The sequence below is a fragment of the Lutra lutra genome, chromosome 13 (assembly GCF_902655055.1).
Source record: "Lutra lutra chromosome 13, mLutLut1.2, whole genome shotgun sequence".
Classification (NCBI taxonomy): Eukaryota; Metazoa; Chordata; class Mammalia; order Carnivora; family Mustelidae; genus Lutra; species Lutra lutra.
Genome location: NC_062290.1, coordinates 45,529,517 through 45,551,877, shown reverse-complemented (window position 1 = coordinate 45,551,877; position 22,361 = coordinate 45,529,517). Strand labels below are relative to the sequence as shown.

At 38.9% G+C, this 22,361-nt stretch overlaps 1 protein-coding gene across 2 annotated transcripts in view; it reads right to left on the bottom strand.

The window, feature by feature from the left end:
- Positions 1–22,361, bottom strand: part of DENND4C (DENN domain containing 4C) — a 147,102-nt gene that overhangs the window by 88,702 nt on the left and 36,039 nt on the right. For both annotated transcript variants that reach the window (XM_047701308.1, XM_047701307.1), the window contains exons 2-5: positions 18,592–18,913; positions 7,964–8,216; positions 4,369–4,438; positions 2,436–2,605 (exon numbers count right to left, since the gene is read on the bottom strand). In XM_047701308.1, coding sequence (XP_047557264.1) covers positions 2,436–2,605; positions 4,369–4,438; positions 7,964–8,216; positions 18,592–18,896 — 798 coding nt within the window. In that variant the 5' untranslated portion in view covers positions 18,897–18,913. The remainder of the gene's footprint in view (positions 1–2,435; positions 2,606–4,368; positions 4,439–7,963; positions 8,217–18,591; positions 18,914–22,361) is intronic.

The window sequence follows — 22,361 nt, the reverse complement described above, 5'->3', positions numbered from 1 at the left end:
TTCCTAACTCCTCATTTTGTCTAACTCTGTGTCTGTTTCTGTGAGTTAGAAAAGTCACCTAAGTCTCCTGCTCTTGAAAGTAGTGGGATGGCACACACAGTACCTATTAGTTTTGTGCTGGTCCTCTTCCACAGAGGATGTGCCAGTGCTGCCAAGACCAGAACCAGTTAGAGCTGACCTGCCAAGAGCAGAACAAGGTGCATGCATCCTCCACAGGAGGTAACCAGCCATCACCACCAGGACGGAGGCCCCACAAAGTGCAGAGTCCTGAGACTCAGTGTTGGCAAGCTTTGCGCAGGTCTTCTGGGGAAGAGGACTCACAGCACTAGGGCTGAGGCAGGCCTGGCTGGAGGAGCAGGATGCCGTTAATCAACTTAGATAGTGAATGATTCCCACTGGTAGCTGTGTGTTTATGCTAGGAGGTCAGGGAAAAAGCACCTGCCAGCTCTTTTGTTCTATAGAAGTCACTTCGGGAAACCTACCCTTAAAAATACACTCTGACATGAAAAATAACTCTCCCTCCCCTAGGGCCCAAGCATTTAGCAAATTGCTGCTTCAGTGCTATGTGTGGACTGTTTGTTGTGCTATCTCTTTAAGAGTGAGGACTCAGGGCGCCTGGGTGGCTCAGTGGGTTAAAGCCTCTGCCTTCGGCTCGGATCATGATCCTGGTGTCCTGGGATCAAGTCCCGCATCGGGCTCTCTGCTCAGCGGGGAGCCTGCTTCCCTCTCTCTCTCTCTGCCTGCCTCTCTGCCTACTTGTGATATCTGTCAAATAAATAAATTAAAAAAAAAAAAAAGTGTGAGGACTCAGTTTCCTGTCACTCACCCTGCTGTCCTAGAACCTAGTCTGCTGATTTTTAAACTTTCAGGCTTTAAGTCCCACTGGTTTTAAGAACCTACAAAATTCAGCCCCTCTGGTTTTCGGAGCCAAATATTATAGAGATTCGTCTTACCCACATAGGCTTCTCAGTGTAAGGGTATGTTTCTCTCCCCTCTTGGGACTGGTGATGTCCCTCTCCCCCTTGGAAAGTCCACGCATGTCCCTTTAGCTCCCAACCACTTCTCCACCCTTCCTATCCTTTTTCATGTGGCCTCTTCTCTACATTTAGTTGTGGAGTTTGTTCTGCCCATCTGCAGGTTGTTTTCTGGGTTATTTACACTGATGTGAGTGTTACCTAGATATATCCATGGGATGAGGTGAAGCCAGGATCCTCCCAACTCTGCCATCTTCTGCAAAGTCTGGCTAGTACTTTCTATATGCCATTAAACTTATTGTTTACTCCCTCCATTTTAGTATATCATTTGTCTTCTGAGCTTCAATGCGGTCATTGAAAAATTAGCCAAAAATCTCATAGCTGTCCCTTTAAAAATAAGTATGTCTTTTCTTTCTAGTTGCTTTTTTTCTTTGCTGTTCTATGGTTTCACTATAATAGCAACCTTTCTGCTGAAGGTTTTACAAGTATACCTTTAGTCTAAAGATTTAATTTTTCAGGGGTGCCTCGGTGGCTCAGTCCTTAAGCACCTGCCTTCGACTCAGGTCATGATCCCAGGATCCTGGGATCGAGCTCCACATCGGGCTTCCTGCTCAGTGGGCAGCCTGCTTTTCCCTCTCCCACTCCCCCCCTTGTGTTCCCTCTCGCTCTCTCTCTCTCTCTGTCAAATAAATCAAAAAATCTTTAAAATAAAGAAATTGAATAAATAAATAAATAAAGATTCCATTTTTCATCAGCCCTGGAAAACAACCAATCAATATCCCTTAAAATGCTACCTCTCCCTTTTGTAATCTCTCCTTCTGGAATTCATTAAATATCCACTGATCCTTCTGACTCTATCCTCTACATTTTTAAACTCTTTTAGATGTGCTTTTGGGGGGGCACGTTTGAGGTATCTATCTTGCACTTCATTAATTTTTCCTGCATGTATGTCTTATCTGCTGTTACTCTAATTTTAAGGACCATATTTTTCATTTCTAGACATCTGATTCTCATCACTGTCTACTCATTTCACAAAATACTGTTTTTCCCAGATATTTCAACATCTTCAATCATTTCAATTATATATTTAATTTATACCTTTAATATTGTCATTGTATTAATTCAATATATTCAGATTCTAATCCGGCTTTGTATAGTATCTTGCTGATTCTTCCTATGGTATTTATGTCTTCTAACTTTTACTGTAATACCATCTTGAGGCTTGGGTTTGGGGGTTATCTCTCTGGGAAGACTTTGTATTTGCTTCTGTAGAAGCTCCAGATGCCTCCTGATGCCAATTTTCATGGTGACTTCTCACCTTGGGCACTACAGTACAAATTCAACCCAAAATAAACTGTGGCCAAATAATCCTAACATTCAAATAGATTGACATCATATTCATTATTTTATGGGATAAAAACATGGACAATATAGGTTTAATAAAAGAGGGAAAAAAAATACCTTCTCAGCAGAAGAACCTGTCAGGACAAAAGTTGAAAAAACTGGAAGTGGGTATTTAGTTTGAGGATCCCAACATTCTATAGTAGCTCCCATAGGAAGGCAGAAGAGAGGTACAGATTCTGACAGCGGAAATGACTCATAATCATCTTCTGGATATCTAAAAATTAAACCTTTTGGAGAAAGGAGACAGTATTAAATTTTTTTCAAGAGTTACTTTCACATAAATTATATGTGATGCATATTAATAGGATATTTTAATAGCAAATTTCATGAAAATATTTATGTGTGAAATTTCAAAATAATTTTTCCTCTTGCCATATCAGAAACTTAAATTAATTAACAAGTTCACCCTTTATTTTTTTAACTCATGGACTTTTCGTTCATTGTACGTTCATTATAATGCTAAAATGTACAAAATATACAAGTTAAAACTCTATTCAACAGGAACACCAATTTTAATATATTTTCTTCTATGTACCACAACATCTTATAGAGTGTGGTAAGGAAAATTCACCAACTATTTCAGTAAAAAATTCAGGGAAGGGTTAAGTGTTATATAATCATGGCAAGGCAATAGAAGTGATCAGAGCCCTTACTCATCTTGGGAGAGCAGCAGTGCAGAAAGTATTCAGCATGAAAAGTGAATGAGACCAAAATCCTCTGAGTATAGTATATACTCAGTATATATATAGTGAGACCAAGGAAGCAGGAGGAGGGGGGCCTCGGGCAAGCTAACAAAGCCCCTTCACAATCAAATATCTACAAAGCTCTGATGTCTCTAATATGCAGACCACCTCTAAGTTAAACTCCCGAAAATTTCTGAGTCAAAATTCAGTGTGCAAAGCTCTATATTCTAAAATATGTCTTTTATCGAATACCTGAATACTTTCACAAAGCTTATTTCAGTAAGTGTTCCTTTTTTAAGTGACACTCTCACCACACACACATACATATACATACAAACACAATTTAGGAAATCACATACAATCAACATATTACAGCAATATTAACAGTATCACGTTTTAAAATGATACTGAAATTTGTAATTATTATTTGCTGCCTTTATTTTTATACTATAAATTAAAATGGTCTGACTTATTGTCTTTAAGAAGACAATCAAGATTTTTCAGATATGGAATTGCCTGACTTCTTGAAGCAAAACAAACTGTGCATGATCAAAAAGTAAGAGACACTGCTTCTTTTCACAAGGAAGTTTTCCAGTATTTCTTCTATTTACAACTGGAGCATACCTGTATGTTCAGTTTCTATCCCACCATACCAGTGGGATGAAGAGGTCACACTTAAATCTTTACAGCCCTTGACATTTTACTGTGCAGTAAGAATGTGGCGATAGATTTCTCAAACACTTCATGGCAGAAAAGTTTCTCAGGCCCTCCTCTCCTCCATATAGCTGATTCTTTGCAACAAAGGAAAAAGGAAGCAAGTCCACCTTTCATGGCAAGTAACATGAGGTTTCAAATCAGACACACAGAGATAAGAGAAGGAAATATAAGAAGTAAAGATGCAGTTTGACACCTTTCTGATTGCCAAAATAAAAAGGTCAGAGAGAGTAAGCAGTTTTCCATTGAATTGTTAAATCTATTGGTGTAGACTAAAAGCCTGAATGTTCATTTCACCAATGCTTACTGGGATGGTAATTTCTATTTAACAACATGTTTGGGGGAGGGTATAATATTAATATATCTTGTAGTATGTAACATATTTAAGGAAACTTGTGCCTTTACATGCTAATATTATAGATAATTCAATTTATGAATTGAATAACCCCATAAACCACATAAGGGGGCATACACTGTCTCTTCTAACCAAACAAAAATCTTAGGTGAACATGATGACCACTACACTATGGTTTCTAAGCAAATGTTAATGTACAACAATAACTAGAGTAACAATCATTTTTTAATTTACTTACCAGCTTTATATGCTATTGCATTAGAAGCAGGCACAGACTTCTTATAACACAGAAATACACTGGAACCCCACTGTAAAATATAAATTATGTTTAAAAAAGGCCAAAGAGTGAAAATAAACTGATTTTTTAAAAAGACTTTATTTATTTATTTGACAGAGAGAGAGAGAGAGAGAGATCACAAGTAGGCAGAGAGACAGGCAGAGAAAGAGGGGGAAGAGGCTCCCTGCTGAGCCAAGAGCCTGATGTGGGGCTCCATCCCAGGACCCTGAGATCATTACCTGAGCCAAAGGCAGAGGCTTTAATCCACTGAGCCACTCAGGCAACCCGAAATTGATTTTTTTTAAAAATCTTCTAAAGGTTCTGATTATCAGTGAAATCTATTTAAAACATGTTTATCAAACAGACTACAGGGGTGCCTGGGAGGCTTAGGGAGGCTCAGTTGGTTGAGTGCCCGACTCTTGATTTCAGTTAAGGTTGTGATCTTGGGGTCCTGGGATCAAGCCCCATGTTGGGCCCCATGCTCAGCGGGGAGTGTGCTTGAGATTCTCTCTCTCCCTCTCCTTCTGCCCCTCCCCCGACCCATGAATCCTTGTACATTCTCTCTCTTTCAAATGAATGAATAAATCTTTTTTTTTTTTTAAAGACTACAGACTACAAAACACAGCAAAACATGAAATTCGGAATATTAAAAGAAAGGAGTAAAAAAAAATCTGCTGCAAAATTAAACTGACATAAAACAGTTTTGAAAAGTTTAGAATGCTGTAATTAAACACTCTGAAAGAAACGGCACAAAGCTGAGTGGGCCCTGGAGCCCAGACTAGTATTATGAAGGTAAGTGAGGTACTATGAAGTCATTACCTCCAGAGGCAAACTGTCTTGACCAATACCCAGGATACATTAGTTAGTCATCTTTGCCTGTATCTCACTAAAGCTAATAATAGTTTTATCTAAAGATACTTTTCAGGGGCGCTTAGGTGGCTCAGTGGGTTAAGCCTCTGCCTTCGGGCTCTCTGTTCAGCGGGGAGCCTGCTTCCCCCTCTCTCTCTGCCTGCCTCTCTGCCTACTTGTGATCTTTCTCTCTGTCAAATAAATAAATAAAATCTTTAAAAAAAAAAAAAGATATTTTTCAGAATAAATCTGACCCAACAGTAAACCTCAGTCTCATAAAATTATAAATCAAAGGTCTATGTTCCATGTTCTTGTTCATTAGAGCCCTTTAAAAAAAATAAGTATATAGGGACGCCTGGGTGGCTCAGTTGGTTAAGCAGCTGCCTTCGGCTCAGGTCATGATCCCAGCGTCCTGGGATCAAGTCCCACATCAGGCTCCATGCTTGGCAGTGAGCCTGCTTCTCCCTCTGCCTCTGCCTGCCACTCTGTCTGCCTGTGCCCGCTTGTGCTCTCTCGCTCTCTCTCTCTCTGACAAATTTAAAAAAAAAAATCTAAAAAAAAAAATGAGTATGTAGAGAGTGGGGGGGCCCAGCATGCTTGGTAGAGCATGTTACTCTTTTTTTTTTTTTTTTAAAGATTTTATTTATTTATTTGACAGACAGAGATCACAAGTAGGCAGAGAGACAGGCAGAGAAAGAGGGGGAAGAGGCTCCCTGCTGAGCCAAGAGCCTGATGTGGGGCTCCATCCCAGGACCCTGAGATCATTACCTGAGCCAAAGGCAGAGGCTTTAATCCACTGAGCCACTCAGGCAACCCGAAATTGATTTTTTTTAAAAATCTTCTAAAGGTTCTGATTATCAGTGAAATCTATTTAAAACATGTTTATCAAACAGACTACAGGGGTGCCTGGGAGGCTTAGGGAGGCTCAGTTGGTTGAGTGCCCGACTCTTGATTTCAGTTAAGGTTGTGATCTTGGGGTCCTGGGATCAAGCCCCATGTTGGGCCCCATGCTCAGCGGGGAGTGTGCTTGAGATTCTCTCTCTCCCTCTCCTTCTGCCCCTCCCCCGACCCATGAATCCTTGTACATTCTCTCTCTTTCAAATGAATGAATAAATCTTTTTTTTTTTTTAAAGACTACAGACTACAAAACACAGCAAAACATGAAATTCGGAATATTAAAAGAAAGGAGTAAAAAAAAATCTGCTGCAAAATTAAACTGACATAAAACAGTTTTGAAAAGTTTAGAATGCTGTAATTAAACACTCTGAAAGAAACGGCACAAAGCTGAGTGGGCCCTGGAGCCCAGACTAGTATTATGAAGGTAAGTGAGGTACTATGAAGTCATTACCTCCAGAGGCAAACTGTCTTGACCAATACCCAGGATACATTAGTTAGTCATCTTTGCCTGTATCTCACTAAAGCTAATAATAGTTTTATCTAAAGATACTTTTCAGGGGCGCTTAGGTGGCTCAGTGGGTTAAGCCTCTGCCTTCGGGCTCTCTGTTCAGCGGGGAGCCTGCTTCCCCCTCTCTCTCTGCCTGCCTCTCTGCCTACTTGTGATCTTTCTCTCTGTCAAATAAATAAATAAAATCTTTAAAAAAAAAAAAAGATATTTTTCAGAATAAATCTGACCCAACAGTAAACCTCAGTCTCATAAAATTATAAATCAAAGGTCTATGTTCCATGTTCTTGTTCATTAGAGCCCTTTAAAAAAAATAAGTATATAGGGACGCCTGGGTGGCTCAGTTGGTTAAGCAGCTGCCTTCGGCTCAGGTCATGATCCCAGCGTCCTGGGATCAAGTCCCACATCAGGCTCCATGCTTGGCAGTGAGCCTGCTTCTCCCTCTGCCTCTGCCTGCCACTCTGTCTGCCTGTGCCCGCTTGTGCTCTCTCGCTCTCTCTCTCTCTGACAAATTTAAAAAAAAAAATCTAAAAAAAAAAATGAGTATGTAGAGAGTGGGGGGGCCCAGCATGCTTGGTAGAGCATGTTACTCTTTTTTTTTTTTTTTTAAAGATTTTATTTATTTATTTGACAGACAGAGATCACAAGTAGGCAGAGAGGCAGGCAGAGAGAGAGGAAGGGAAGCAGGCTCCCTGCTGAGCAGAGAGCCCGACGAGGGACTCGATCCCAGGACCCTGAGACCATGACCCGAGCCGAAGGCAGCAGCTTAACCCACTGAGCCACCCAGGCGCCCCGAGCATGTTACTCTTGATCTTGGAGTTGCGAGTTCAAAACCCCATGTTGTGTGTGGAGCCCACCTAGAGCTAGAACTATAAAACTTAGGAAAGCAAGAATGTAAAACTACAACAATTTAAATAAATAAATAAATAAATAAATAAAAAGGAAGTTCCTGTCCAGTCTCCCTGTGGTTGTCCATGAAGACACCAGTGAAACTCAAAAGGTAATAAAACATCTGTATTGATGTAACACAGGTAATATTAGCATATACCAAAAAAAAAATTTTTTGAACCCCTGATTTTAAGTATTTATTTTCTCAATGAAATTATTCTAAAAATCAGTTAGCTAAGGATTTTCAAAACTATTATGAATCATAGAAATTACAGATCTAAAAATAATAAAAACCACAAAAAATATAAGCAGAGTAAATTCTACACCCAATAATAAACAGGAGTACAAAAATTATCCTTTTTTCGGGGGTGGGAGCCAGTACATATAAAACTGAAAATGAAACAACTGTATTCTTACCATTCCACAATTTAAGTTTTTGTCAACTTTGCAGAAAGTATGAGGAGGGGTTTCTCCTTTACTGGTTACAATAACACAGATATCAGTTACAGCCAAGGAATTCTGGGGTCGAATTAAAGGAGCCCTTCGATAAGTGATAAAGATTCTTTGTGAAGTAGTTGAACTATTGTTGACATTGGCACAGCGACCATAGGGTGTGGCTTGGATCACTTCACATCCTGGAATAAGCCTTTCTTTCCCTTCATATAAAACTCTGCAAGGCAGGGAAGGGAGAAATAAATAAATACAAGTTAAAAGCTGGTTTTCAACAAACAAAAAAATGGTGGAAGGGGTTCTTCTACTGTTTCTCAAATCTTAATTATGAACCAAAAGTAAGATTACTACTTTGGGAATTATAGATCTCTTTACTATTTTTCAAGAGCTGGAATGTAATTTTTTTTTTTTAAAGATTTTATTTATTTGACACAGAGAGAGATCAGAAGTAGGCAGAGAGGCAGGCAGAGAGAGAGGAGGAAGCAGGCTCCCTGCTGAGCAGAGAGCCCGATGCGGGGCTCGATCCCAGGACTCCAAGATCATGACCTGAGCCGAAGGCAGCGGCCCAACCCACTGAGCCACCCAGGCGCCCCTGGAATGTAATTTTAAGAAGAGTAAATAAGATCCCAAACAACCTGATTTTTTTTTACCGCTTTTTACAAAAAACATATGAAACCGCACAATAAGCATCCTTAGGTTGATTCCTAGATCAAGCATTCAGACGTTTTCACAAAATTTTCCTTCGTAATTCCTGTCCAAACTTCACCTTTAAAAATCCTCTGACTGAAAATATATATAAAAATTATATGAACTGAAACTATAAAACATGGTTTAAAGAAATTAGAGATGAGCTAATAAATAAAAAGGCATCCCATGGTCATGGATAAAAATACCTAATATTTGGTAAGATGTCAATATTTCCTGAAGAGATCTACAGAGTCAACAAAATGCCCATCTAAATCCTAGCTGCTTTCTTGTGTAGAAATTGGTAACATGAGCCTAAGCTCATACCCAGATGCAAGGGACTCAGATTGCCTAATCTGGAAAAATAAGAAAGATTTGGAGGATTCACACTCCCCCCATTTCAAACTTACTACAAATCTAGTCATCAGCACCATGTGTTACTGCCACAAGGATAAACATTTAGATCAATGAAATGGCATGGGCAGTGCAGAATTAAACCCATCCATTTACAGTCAATTGATTTTAACAAGACTGCCAAGAATATTCAATAGGAAAAAAATAGTCTTTTCAACAAATCTTGCTGGGAGAACTGCATATCAAATGCAAGAGAAAGAGGCGCCTAGGGGGCTCAGTGGGTTAAGCCTCTACCTTTGGCTCAGGTCATGATCTCAGGGTCCTGGAATCGAACCCCGCATCGGGCTCCCCGCTCAGCGAGGAGTCTGCTTCCCCCTCTCTTTCTGCCTGCCTCTCTGCCTACTTGTGATCTCTCTGTCAATTAAATAAATAAAATATTTTTAAAAATAAAAAAATAAATTAAAAAGAATGCAAGAGAAAAAGAAGTTGGATCCCTTCCTTACACTACATACCAGATATGATCAAACACTTAAATGTAAGAGAACTATAAAACTTAGGGAAAAAACAGGAATAAAAATTTGTGACCTTGGGTTTGACAAAGACTTATACAGGATACCAAAGCACAAGTGACAAAAAAAAAAATTTAAGAACTGGATTCATCAAAATAAAAAAGTTATGTTGCACAAGTAATGCCATCAAGAAAGTGGAAAGACGGGGCGCCTGGGGGGCTCAGTGGGTTAAAGCCTCTGCTTTCGGCTCAAGTCATGGTCCCAGGGTCCTGGGATCAAGCCCCGCGTCGGGCTCTCTGCTTGGCGGGGAGCCTGATTTCCTTCCTCTCTCTCTGCCTGCCTCTCTGCCTACTTGTGATCTCTGTTGGTCAAATAAATTAAAAAAAAAAAAAAAAGAAAGAAAGAAAGTGGAAAGACAACCAATAAAATGCAAGAAAATATTTGCAAATCATATATCTAATTAGAAAATCCTTTCCAGAATATATAAAGAACTCTTACAAATAAATATAAAAAAATAAATAGCAATTTAAAAATGGATACAGGGCTGACAAAGAATATATGAGAACTGTCTGTACTATCCTTAAAAACTCTTCTGTAAAACTAAAATTATTAAAATAAGACGCTTTCTTTTTTTTTTTAAGTGGGAAAAAAATCTAAATAGGCATTTCTCCATAGAAGATATGGCCAAAAGCACATGAAAAGAGACTCAACATCCTGGCCATTAGGGGACGGCAAATCAAAGCCACAATAAGATACGAACCACTTCATATACACTGGGGAGGCTATAATCAAAAGACATAATTACAAGTGCTGGTAAGGTGAGAGTATAGAGAAACTGGAATCTCTGTACAATGCTGGTGGGAAGCAACACTGCTTTGGAAAACAGTCCAGTGGTTGCTCAAAGGGTTAAGCATGGAGTTTCTGTATAACTCAGCAATTCTACTTCTAGATATATACCCAAGAGAAATGAAAACATCCATCTGCACAAATACTGGTATGCAAATACACATTTAACAGCATTATTCATAACAGCCAAAAAGTGGAAACAATCTAAGTCCACCAACTACTGGAAAGATACATAAAATGCGCCATGCGCATATAACAGAATATTGTCCAGCAATAAAAAGCAGTGAAGTACAGGGGCGCCTGGGTGGCTCAGTGGGTTAAAGCTTCTGCCTTCGGCTCAGGTCATGGTGCCAGGGTCCTGGGATCCAGCCCCCTGTCGGGCTCTCTGCTCCGCAGGGAGCCTGCTTCCTCCCCTCTCTCTCTGCCTACTTGTGATCTCTCTTTCTGTCAAATAAATAAATAAAATCTTAAAAAAAAAAAAAGGCAGTGAAGTACAGGTGTGCCTGCCTGGTTCAGTCAGAAGAGCATTTGACTCTTGATCTCAGGATCACAAGTTTGAATTCCACAATGGGTGCAGAGATTACTTAAATAAATAAACTTAAAAAAAAAAAAAGGGCAATGAGGTACTAATACAAGGTACAAGATCAATGTCTTGTAACCATGTTAACTGAAAGAATCTACACAAAAAAAAGACCATAAGTAGTATGAGTCCATTTACATGAAATGCCCTGAATAGGCACATCTATGGAGACAAAAAGTAGATCAGTAGTTGCCTAGGGCTAGAGGGTGGAAAGGGACATCAGAGAATGGCTGCTGGTGAATACAGGGTCTCCTTTTAGGGGGATGAAAATGTTCTAAAATTAGCTATAATAGCTGCACAAATCTGTGAATATACTAAAGACCAATAAATTGTATACCTGAAATGGTTGAATTGTGTGATATCTGAATTATATCTCAATAAAACTGATAGAACTCAACTAAATATTAAAATACAGTATAAAGCCTCTATATTTAAATCAGGATAGTACTGGCAAATGAGTCAATAGAAAGAACAACGAACACAAAAGAAATACCAGAAATGGATAAAGGTGACATCTCAATATACTGTGAGAAATATAGGCTTTTAATAGTAATAAGCAGTGCTTGAATAACTGAACTGCCATTTGGGAAAAAAATAAAATTGTGTATCTGAACTTCACACCATATACCAGATAAAGCTCCAGTAGATCACAGATATAAACGTCAAGAATGGAAATGTCAGTGGGTTAAGCTGCTTCCTTCGGCTCAGGTCATGATCCCAGGGTCCTGGGGCTCCTTGCTCAGTGGGGAGCCTGCTTCTCCCTCTGCCTGCTCTGCCTGCCCTGCCTGCTGCTCCCCTGCTTGTGCTCTCTCTGACAAATAAATAAATATATAAAATCTTTAAAAAAAATAAATGTCAAGAATGAAAACATACTAGTACTAAAAGAAAACTTAGCACTGGGAAAAATATGGCTACTATGGAAAAAAATGGCTACTAACTACTGACTCAAAATCCAGAAGCAATAAAATAAACTTCTGGGGTGCCTGGATAGCTCAGTGGCTTAAAGCCTCTGCCTTCGGCTCAGGTCATGATCTCAGGGTCCTGGGTTTGAGCCCCACATCAGGCTCCCTGCGGGGAACCTCCATCCCCTTTCCTCTCTGCCTATGTGCGATCTCTCTCTCTCTCTCTCTGTGTCAAATAAGTAAATAAATAATCTAAAAAAGAAAAGAAAAAAAACTTCATCAAGTAAACTCTACATGAAAAAAATGTAAGTGAAAAGACATAAACCTGAAGAAAACATCGGGAAACTTATTTCACAAAAAGTTCATCTTCCTAATACATAAAAAAGTACTATAAAAAACAAACAATCAAACCAAGCCCAAAACCTGTTTTTATTTTTTTTATTATATTTTAAGATTTCATTTATTTGTCAGATAGAGCAAGAGAGAGCACAATCACAAGGAGAGGGAGCGCCAGGCAGGGGAGAAGCAGGGTTCCCGATGTGGGACTCAATCCCAGGACCCTGGGATCACGACCTGAGCCGAAGGCACTCAACCAACTGAGCCACCAGGCATCCCAAAAACCCGCTGTTAAAAAGACATAAACAAAGTCAGTGCCAAAAGATATTAACAATTCACAAAAGAAAAAATGAAAAATGGTCCTTAAACAAATGAAAAAATAGTTATCTTATTAAAATTACTCTGACACAAAATAGATGATCAAATTTTTGAATTTTTGTCAGTATCGAACTTTTAAATTTTTGACAGCCTCTCAACTGTGAGACTGACAAAAATTCAAAAATTTGATCACCTATTTTGTGGTTAGGACTGGAGGGAAAGAAGCACATATATCATATATTGATGGTCACATGACACAATGGAGAGAAATGTGGTAAGATTTAAGAGAATTATGCATGCATTTATCTTTTATCCCAGCAATGCCCTTCCAGGACAACCTGAAAATACACTTCTACAAATATGTAATAATACATACACAGTTATTCACCAAAGCATTCTTGTCATAGCACAAGACTGGATAGAACCCAAGTGTCCATCAACAGAGGTTTGGATGAATAAAGTACATACATCCACACAAACAGGTACTACAGAGTTACAAAAAAATGAGAAAGACCTCTGTGTTCAAATACAGAGTGATTCCAAGGATATACTGTTGGGTGACAAAAGCCAAGTGTAAAATAGTGTATACTGTATTTACGGTTTGTTTAAGAGGAAGAAATAAAAATACACTTATGTGTTTATTTTTGTAAAAACACAGTGAAAGGATAAATCAAAAAGTACATTAACAGGGGAGAAGAGGGCAGAAAGTATAGAGAAAAAAGTCAAGGAAACAAAGACTGAAGCAATACTTCTCTAAATATATCTTTTTACATGTTTTGAGCTGTGACAATATTTTCCATATTAACAGAAAATATTTCTAAAACAAGTTTAACACAAATAGAAACAGATGAACCTAACTGCATACTGTATAACAAATGGATAACATAACCACACAGAAACACTGCTTCATACAGTTTTTTAACACAGTAAGTACTCTGTAAATGCTTGATAGGTCTTATTCCAAGGACAAGGAGCACATATATATATGAACATATGTATGTATGTGTGTGTGTGTATATATGATACCTCAGTAACAATGAAAACACACAAATCCAGATTTTGTTTGGCAAAGCAGTCAGCTGGAAAGGGTTCCCACTGGCCAAACCTGGGACCATAGGAGCAAACAGACTAAGGATTATAATAGGTTTTTATCACACAGAATAAATTAAAATCCAGTTTCTTAGTTATTCTCAAAACAATTAAAAAAAAAGAGATAGAGAATAGAAAGATCTTCATTCAAGCTCTCTGAGAAAACTGCCAGTTAAAAAATTTATTTTTTAAATGATAGAATTAGAAAAGTCTCATTTTACATCCCCTGCCATACAAGATCTAACTCAGGCAATGATCAAAGGATCCTAAAAAATGAGAGGTGAAAAGGAACTAGGGAACCAGGTATTTAACAAGGCCCAAAACTCCACAAATTACTTAAATAACAATGAAAATAACAAAAGATATCTGGCAATTCCATCTTAACTAAGTGACTGAACTGAACACATCACTAATTATGGGACAACGGACACTACATCCCTTCCTACCTGTAAGTATTCTTGCTAAAAATATTCATAAATTTAATTGAGACTTTAAAACTAACATCCAGGGGCGCCTGGGTGGCTCAGTGGGTTAAGCCGCTGCCTTCGGCTCGGGTCATGATCTCAGGGTCCTGGGATCGAGCCCCGCATCGGGCTCTCTGCTCAGCAGGGAGCCTGCTTCCTCCTCTCTCTCTGCCTGCCTCTCTACCTGCTTGTGATCTCTCTCTGTCAAATAAATAAATAAAATCTTTAAAAATAAATAAATAAATAAATTTTAAAAAAAAAAAACTAACATCCAGTAAACTGACAATAAGATACTAAGTTAAACTACATAATGAAGAAACAATCAGATGAATGTAGAGTGGGGGACATTCTATAAGACAAATGGCAAGACTTTGCACAATGTCAATAAATAATAGAAAAATTATGCAGAGAGTCTGCTTCTCCCTCTCCCTCTGCCCCTACCCCTTCTGCTCACGCGTGGGAGTGCATACTCTCTCTCTCGTGTACACGTGCACTCTCACTCTCTCAAATAAATAAAAATATATTTTTTTAAATTAATGAACCTGAAAAATGGGGGAAAATAAGAAAAGTATACAGTAATTTATGATTCTTTATCTTAATAAACATATCTGACACATAAGATAATATATTGTATTATTTAAGGATTTTATTTATTTATTTGACAAGAGGCAGAGAGGCAGGCAGAGACAGAGGGAGAAGCAGGCTCCCCGCTGAGCAGAGATCCTCACGTGGGGCCCGATCCCAGGACCCCAAAATCATGACCTGAGCCAAAGGCAGAGGCCCAACCCACTAAGCCACCCAGGTGCCCCTATATTGTACTATTTAAATTATACTTCACAGAGTATTTGATGTTATGGGGGAATATCAGGTCTTTATACTTTAAACTTAAATAACATTTTTCTAAAAAAAAACACCCTGATGAGTATCTCATCTCCTCACTCACATGCCTAAATGGGGGGAAAGTGGGGTGGACAGGTCAAAATATTACAGTCACCAGATATTAACAATTATCTGATCTTGAAAGAAAAATTTACCAGCATGATTAACTAAAAGACAACCTACACTCTGGGAAACCTGGATCTGTAAACTTGGGGAACTACAAGATGTATATGAAAGAGTGACCTGCAATCTGAAAGTATCTAAGCATAATTATGTAAGTCATCATTTCAAGTTGTGTCCCTGAACCACAAGCAACAACAATCTTTGAAAGCTATAAATCCTTTCAATCGTGACTGCATCGTGGGGGGATGAGGAGTAGGATATGAAAAGATGTTCTTTAGATACAGCTAACAGTCAACATTGGAGCCTGAAACACAAGTTATGTCCCTGGCTTGATTTCCACCAACTGACATTGATATTACCAAAACTTTACACTATACCCATCCTTCTATGGATATTACCTATCTTCTTAAGAAACTCGTGGAAAGGGGCGCCTGGGTGGCTCAGTGGGTTAAGCCGCTGCCTTCGGCTCAGGTCATGATCTCAGGGTCCTGGGATCGAGTCCCACATCGGGCTCTCTGCTCAGCAAGAAGCCTGCTTCCCTCTCTCTCTCTCTCTGCCTGCCTCTCCGTCTACTTGTGATCTCTCTCTGTCAAATAAATAAATAAAATCTTTAAAAAAAAAAAAAAAGAAACTCGTGGAAAAAATGAAAAGAACTATCGTAAAACCATTACACATGTCCTGAATTACCAATTTTAACCTCCTTGACCCTTCTCTAAGGAAAAGCCCCTCCCATTAAAGGCTAATGCAGTCACCAATGCTGCTGACATTACCCCTTTGATCTGTTTCATCATTTTATTCTATCAAATATCTCCTTATTCTTTTATTTTTACCCTTTCTTTTCAGTGGTTTATCTCCTCCAAATAAAGTGTTCAAGGTTATCCTCTGGAAGAAAGTTAAAAAACAGCCCATGACTCCATATTGCCTTACCCCCCAGGTATCCTCAACAGTTGCTTCTGCGGATTTTGTCAAAATACAGATTCTAATTCAGGAGGTTTGGAGCAGTGCCTGAGACTCTGAAGTTCTAACATGTTCCCGGGCCTTACAGATGATACTGGTTCAACGACCACATTTTGAATAGCAAGGCCCATAACTACCTTCTCTTTCTCTCTTAAAGTCAAGGTTTCAAAAAGCTCTATTAATCCAATTCCAATCATTTCTCAACCCTTTCTAACTTGGCTCCTGTTCCCAGAGATCCTATAAAGCTATATGACCACCATCCTAACTATATTGACTTGAAGGAGAACCACAGAGCTCAACAAGGTGGCCAATACTAACGGAGTCAGACGGATGGTGCAAAAATGTCAGGTAAGAGAACGACAAATCATCCTTTGACTTCAGAAATCTGAACGTAATGAGGACCTAGGACCACTTCCCCAGAGCTCAACTGCAAAAGTAGAAGAGATGACAAAGACAACAAGTGGTGGTCAAACGGAACAACTCATTACCTTTCTTAATATCTGAACAATTATTATCGGAAACACCATGGGGCGCCTGGGTGGCTCAGTGGGTTAAGCCTCTGCCTTTGGCCCAGGTCATGATCTCAGGGTCCTGGGATTGAGCCCCACATCGGGCTCTCTGCTCAGCAGGAAGCCTCCTTCCCCCTCTCTCTCTCTGCCTGCCTCTCTGCCTACTTGTGATCTCTCTCTCCGTCAAATAAATAAATAAAATCTTTAAAAAAAGAGAAGAAAAGACAGACCAGCAACCATTAAAAACAACAACAACAACAACAACTTCATGAGACAATCAGGAAAATTTGGATATATGATGATATTAAGTAATCAATCATTTCTACAATGTGGTATTGTGATGACAGTAAGAGATTTGACATAAGAAAATCAATGTAATACATCACATTAATAGAAAGAAGGAAAGGCCTACATGATCTCAATTGACAAAGAAAGCATCTGAAAAATATCCAACACGATTTCATGATAAAATCTCTCATAAAATCAGAAACAGAAGGGAGCTTTCTTAATATGATAAATGGCATTAATGAAAAACCCACAGCTATATCATATTCAAGGGTGAAAGACTGAAAGCTTTCCACCTAAGACCAGGAATGAGCCAAGAATGTCTGTTTTCGCTACTGCTATTCAACACTGTACGTTAAGTTCTAGATGGAGCAAAAAGACAAGGGAGAAAATACAACAAACTGCAGAGTAAAACTTGCTATATTTGCAGACAACATGATCCTGTATATTTTTTAAAAATCCCTGAATACCCAAAAGAAAGCTATTAGAGCTAACAAATTCAGCAAACTTGCAGGGTATAAGATTAACACATGAAATTAATATTCAGCTGTGTGTGTATACAACAGCAATGAACAATCTAAAAAGAAATCAAGAAAACAATCCCATTTTTAATAGAATCCAAAAGAATAAGATACGTAGGAATAAAACGAATTAAAAGGTGAAAGACTGGGGCACCTGGGTGGCTCAGTGGGTTAAAGCCTCTGCCTTCAGCTCAGGTCATGGTCCCAGTGTCCTGGGATCGAGTCCCACATGGGGCTCTCTGCTCTGCAGGGAGCCTGCTTCCACCTCTCTCTCTATCTGTCTGCCTCTCTGCCTACTTGTGATCTCTGTCTGTCAAATAAGTAAATAAAATCTTTAAAAAAAAAAAAAGTGAAAGACTTGTACACTAAAAACTACAAAACACTGCTGAAAGATACTAAAGATCTAAATAAAGGGAAAGATAACTCACATTCATAAGTTAGAAGATTTAATTGGTATAAAGACGGCAGTACTCCATAATTTGATCTATAGATTAAATGCAATCCCCACCAAAATTCCAACTTCGTGTTTTACATAAATGGACAAGCTGATCCCAAATACTTCCTAAGATGCTCTCAAATACCTGTATGTTTTTACTATAGTAATCAGAACAGCTTAATATATGACATGTATACCTATTAAAGTAGTAATTATAGGTATTCTAAAAGCATCTCATTTACAAAAGAGGGTCCATGTAGACATTTTTGGGAAAAGGGCTTTTACAAAGAATGTACTTCTCTGGCTGTGGACTAGATACTAAATACCTTGTAACAATTACACTCATTCTAAATTGTAAATACCTCCTCCCTCTGGGACTAAAATCCACACAGCACAGTTTTTTGTTTGTTTTTTAAACAGGCATGTTCCTTTGTTAAAGGAGTTCAGGGCTTCACAAAACCTCATCACATAACCTAAGTAGCTCCTTAAAAATATAGTCTTTTATTATAGCTTCTTGCTCTTTTATTTTTAATTACTAAGCTTATCTGAAAAGTACAAGAGAAATGGAATCATATTTCAGGCTCCAATGCCTTCATTTCAATCTTCTGAAAGGAAATGATCTAATGATTCAAGTACAATGCAGAGAAATTCAGTAAGGGTGGACAGAGATATGTAATATCTTACTAAACTCGATCCTGAAGTAACAAGTAACAGAACTATCAAGGATTTAAAATTTCTATTTCCATGCACTTTAAATAAATGTTATTTCCTTCACTATAGCAAAAGAAAGTAAGTCACCATACCCAATGTCGGTAAGGGGTGGTTTATCTCTTGCTCTCTTGTAACAGAGGAAAAGTTCTGGGCTTTTCAGACTTCCATAGTTCAAATTTGCTTGGAGAGCTGATGGAGTGGCTTCAACACAGGTGTAACCTTCAGGTACTGTTTCCCCAGCAGATTTGTTAATAACTGCAATGTCTGTAATGGGAGCTTTGGGCCCCGTTGACTTAGTATCTAAACGATTTAGTTCTTGATCTAAAAGAGTAGATGTGTCCGTGAGACCTGCCACAACAAAGTAGTCAGTCACTCTTGGCCCTTTATCTTCTATCATGGTTGCTACTGTATTTCCTGGAAGAGGAAAAAAAGAAAAAAGACATCCATTAAATAAGCCACTTCATCTTGACTTCCTAAAGTCAAATACTCCTGAGTTAACAGTGATGACCCAGCACACTCCCAGCTGGATTTATAATCCAACTGCTGTCCTTCCGAGAAGCAGCCTGTTTCGGTATTATCTTGTCAGCTTTTACCTACTCCAAGTACAAGTTTACAGAATCAACTCATTTGTAAGGCAACTATGATCGTCTCATGTGGCAAGGCCCTGTGAAGAATAATGAAACTGTCAGGATAATCTAATGGGCTATGGTGCTTCAGCAAATGCACTTAATAAATAAAATTCAGACCATTTTAAAAAAATCCTTCTCTTCTGGTTACCAAATTCGTAAGGCTAAGCTTCACATTTAAACAAATGAATTGAGTTCATCATAAATTAAGTCAAGGTCTAAGACAAAAAAATAATAATAATAAAGTTAATAGTAATAAATATGATCAAACTTGTCTCCTAATCCAGTTAGGAGTCTGTTCCTTATGGAAAAGGAACTTTATGAGAACACCATGTAAACTAAGTAAGTTCAGAAGTCATTATGTATTTCCTATGTAAATACAGATAAGGCATAAAATACTATAACCAAAGAAGACAAAATTATATATAAAACACATATTAAGAGACTTAGATAATACATGGTAGAAACCCAGAGATTATGAACATTGAGTCAAGATTTCTATTATCTCTAAACTTGGCACCTCTAAAAATAAAATTAGGCTTATAAGGTTTTAAATATTTTCACGGATTTCATGTGCTTTTTAAAATCAACTTTAGGGGCGCCTGGGTGGCTCAGTGGGTTAAGCCCCTGCCTTCGGCTCAGATCATGATCCCAGGTCCTGGGTTCAAGCCCCACATTGGGCTTTCTGCTCAGCAGGGAGCCTGCTTCCTCCTCTCTCTCTGCCTGCCTCTCTGCCTACTTGTGATTGCTCTCTGTCAAATAAATAAATAAAATCTTTAAAAAAAATAAAAAAATAAATAAAATTTTAAAATAAAATCAACTTTATTTGGGGCCTGGGTGGGTGGCTCAGCAGGTTAAGCCTCTGCCTTCAGCTCAGGTGACAGGTCACGAGCTCAGAGTCCTGGGATCGAGCCCCTCGTGGGGCTCTCTGCTCAGCAGGGAACATGCTCCGCCCACCCCGCCTTCTTGTGATCTCTGGCAAATAAATCAACAAAATCTTCCAAAAAATTAAAAATTAAAATTAAAACTTTAAGTACAATTTATATCCAATAAAATGTACATATTTACAGTGTAAATTTTCGTAAATATAGATACCTGTGAAATCATTACCACAATCAAGACAGTAAACATATCCATCCAAACCCCGAATTTTCATATACCCGCTCATATCTCTTCCTCCCCAGGCAATGAGTAATCTGCTTTGTCACTATAGTTTTTAGAACTGATATATATGGAATCATATAGTATGCATTATTTTTTTTTTAAGATTTTATTTACTTATTTGACAGAGATCACAAGTAGGCAAAGAGGCAGGCAGAGAGAGAGAAAGGGAAGCAAGCTCCCTGCTGAGCAGACAGCCCAACTCAGGGCTCTACCCCAGGACTCTGGGATCACAACCCGAGCTGAAGGCAGAGGCCTTAACCCACCGAGCCACCCAGGCGCCACCTATAGCATGCATTCTTTTTTGTCTACCTTTCTTTGTAACTATTTTGAGAGTCATTCATGCTGTTATTTATAACAGTAGTTCTTTCCTTTTTATATTTAAAAAAAAATTTTTTAAGTAATTTCTATACCCAACTCACAACCTGGAGATGAAGATTCATCTGCCCTACCGACCGAGCCAGCCAGGAGCCCCTCATTCCTTTTTATTGCAAAGCATTATTCCACTGCTGAGTACATCACAATATGTTTACCTCCTGACCTTACTAAGACATTTGGGTTATTTTCAGTTTGGAGTTACTACAAATAAAGCTGTCATAAACACCCATGTATCAGCCTTACGGACATAAGCTTTCATTCACCTTAGGTCATTCTTTTTTTTTTTTTTTTTTAAAGATTTTATTTATTTATTTGACAGACAGAGATCACAAGTAGGCAGAGAGGCAGGCAGAGAGAGAGGAGGAAGCAGGCTCCCTGCTGAGCAGAGAGCCCGATGCGGGGCTCGATCCCAGGACCCTGGGATCATGACCTGAGCCGAAGGCAGAGGCTTTAACCCACTGAGCCACCCAGGCGCCCCATCTTAGGTCATTCTTAAGATGAAAGGATTGCATCACCCGCTAGGTATACATAGTTCTAAAAAATGGCCAAACACCTTCTTGGAGTGAGTATACCATTTCATATTCCTACCATCAGTATGTGAGACTTCTAGTTGTCCCACTTCCTCCCTACAGCTCCATACGGTCAGTCTTTTATTTTTTATTTTTTTTTTAACATATTTATTTATTTATTTATTTGAGAGAAGAGAGAGACAGTGAGAGAGAGCATGAGCAAGGAGAAGGTCAGAGGGAGAAGCAGACTCCCCATGGAGCTGGGAGCCTGATGTGGGACTTGATCCCGGGACTCCAGGATCATGACCTGAGCTGAAGGCAGTCGCTTAACCAACTGAGCCACCCAGGCGCCCACGGTCAGTCTTTTAAATGTAGGTAACTCTAATATGCCTAAAGTGATACTTACTATCATTTTAATTTGCTTTTTATTTTTTTAAAGTTGGTTCCACAACTAGTATGAAGCCCAACTCAGGGCTTGAATTCACAACCCTGAGAGAGTTAGATGCTTATCTGACTGAGCTACCAGGTACCCACTGAACTGCATGTTTCTAATGACTAGTGATGTTAACCCCATTTTCATGTGCTTATTTTCCACCCATGTATTTTCTTCAGTGAAGCTTCTGTTCAAATCATTGCCTATTTTCTACTTGGTCTGTTTGTTTACTCATTCTTTAGTTGTTTTTTGTTTGTTTTTAAGTTTTTATTTATTTATTTATTTATTTATTTTAGAGAGAGAGAAAAGGAGAAAGCTTGTGTGCTAGCAGGGGAAGGAGTAGAGGGGAAAAGGCAAAGGGGAGGGAGAGGGACAAGGAGACTCCCCGCTGATAGCAGAGCCCCACATAGGGCTCAATCTCACAACCCTGAGATCACCGTCTAAGTCAAACCCAGAGTCAGATGGTCAACCAACTGAGCCACACCCAGGCACCCCCATTCTTGAGTTTTTAAAGTTCTTTAATATTTTTTAAGGCTTATTTATGTATTTATTTGACACAGAAAGAAACAGAGAGAACAGAGAGAACACAAGTGGGGGTGGAGGTGGGGGGAGGTGGCAGCAGAGGGAGAGAGAAAAGCAGGCTCTCTGCTGAGCAGGGAGCCTGGTGCAGGACTCGATCCCACAATTTCATGATCATAACCTGAGCCGAAGACAGGTGCTTAACCGACTGAGCTACCCAGGCACCTCTGAAGTTC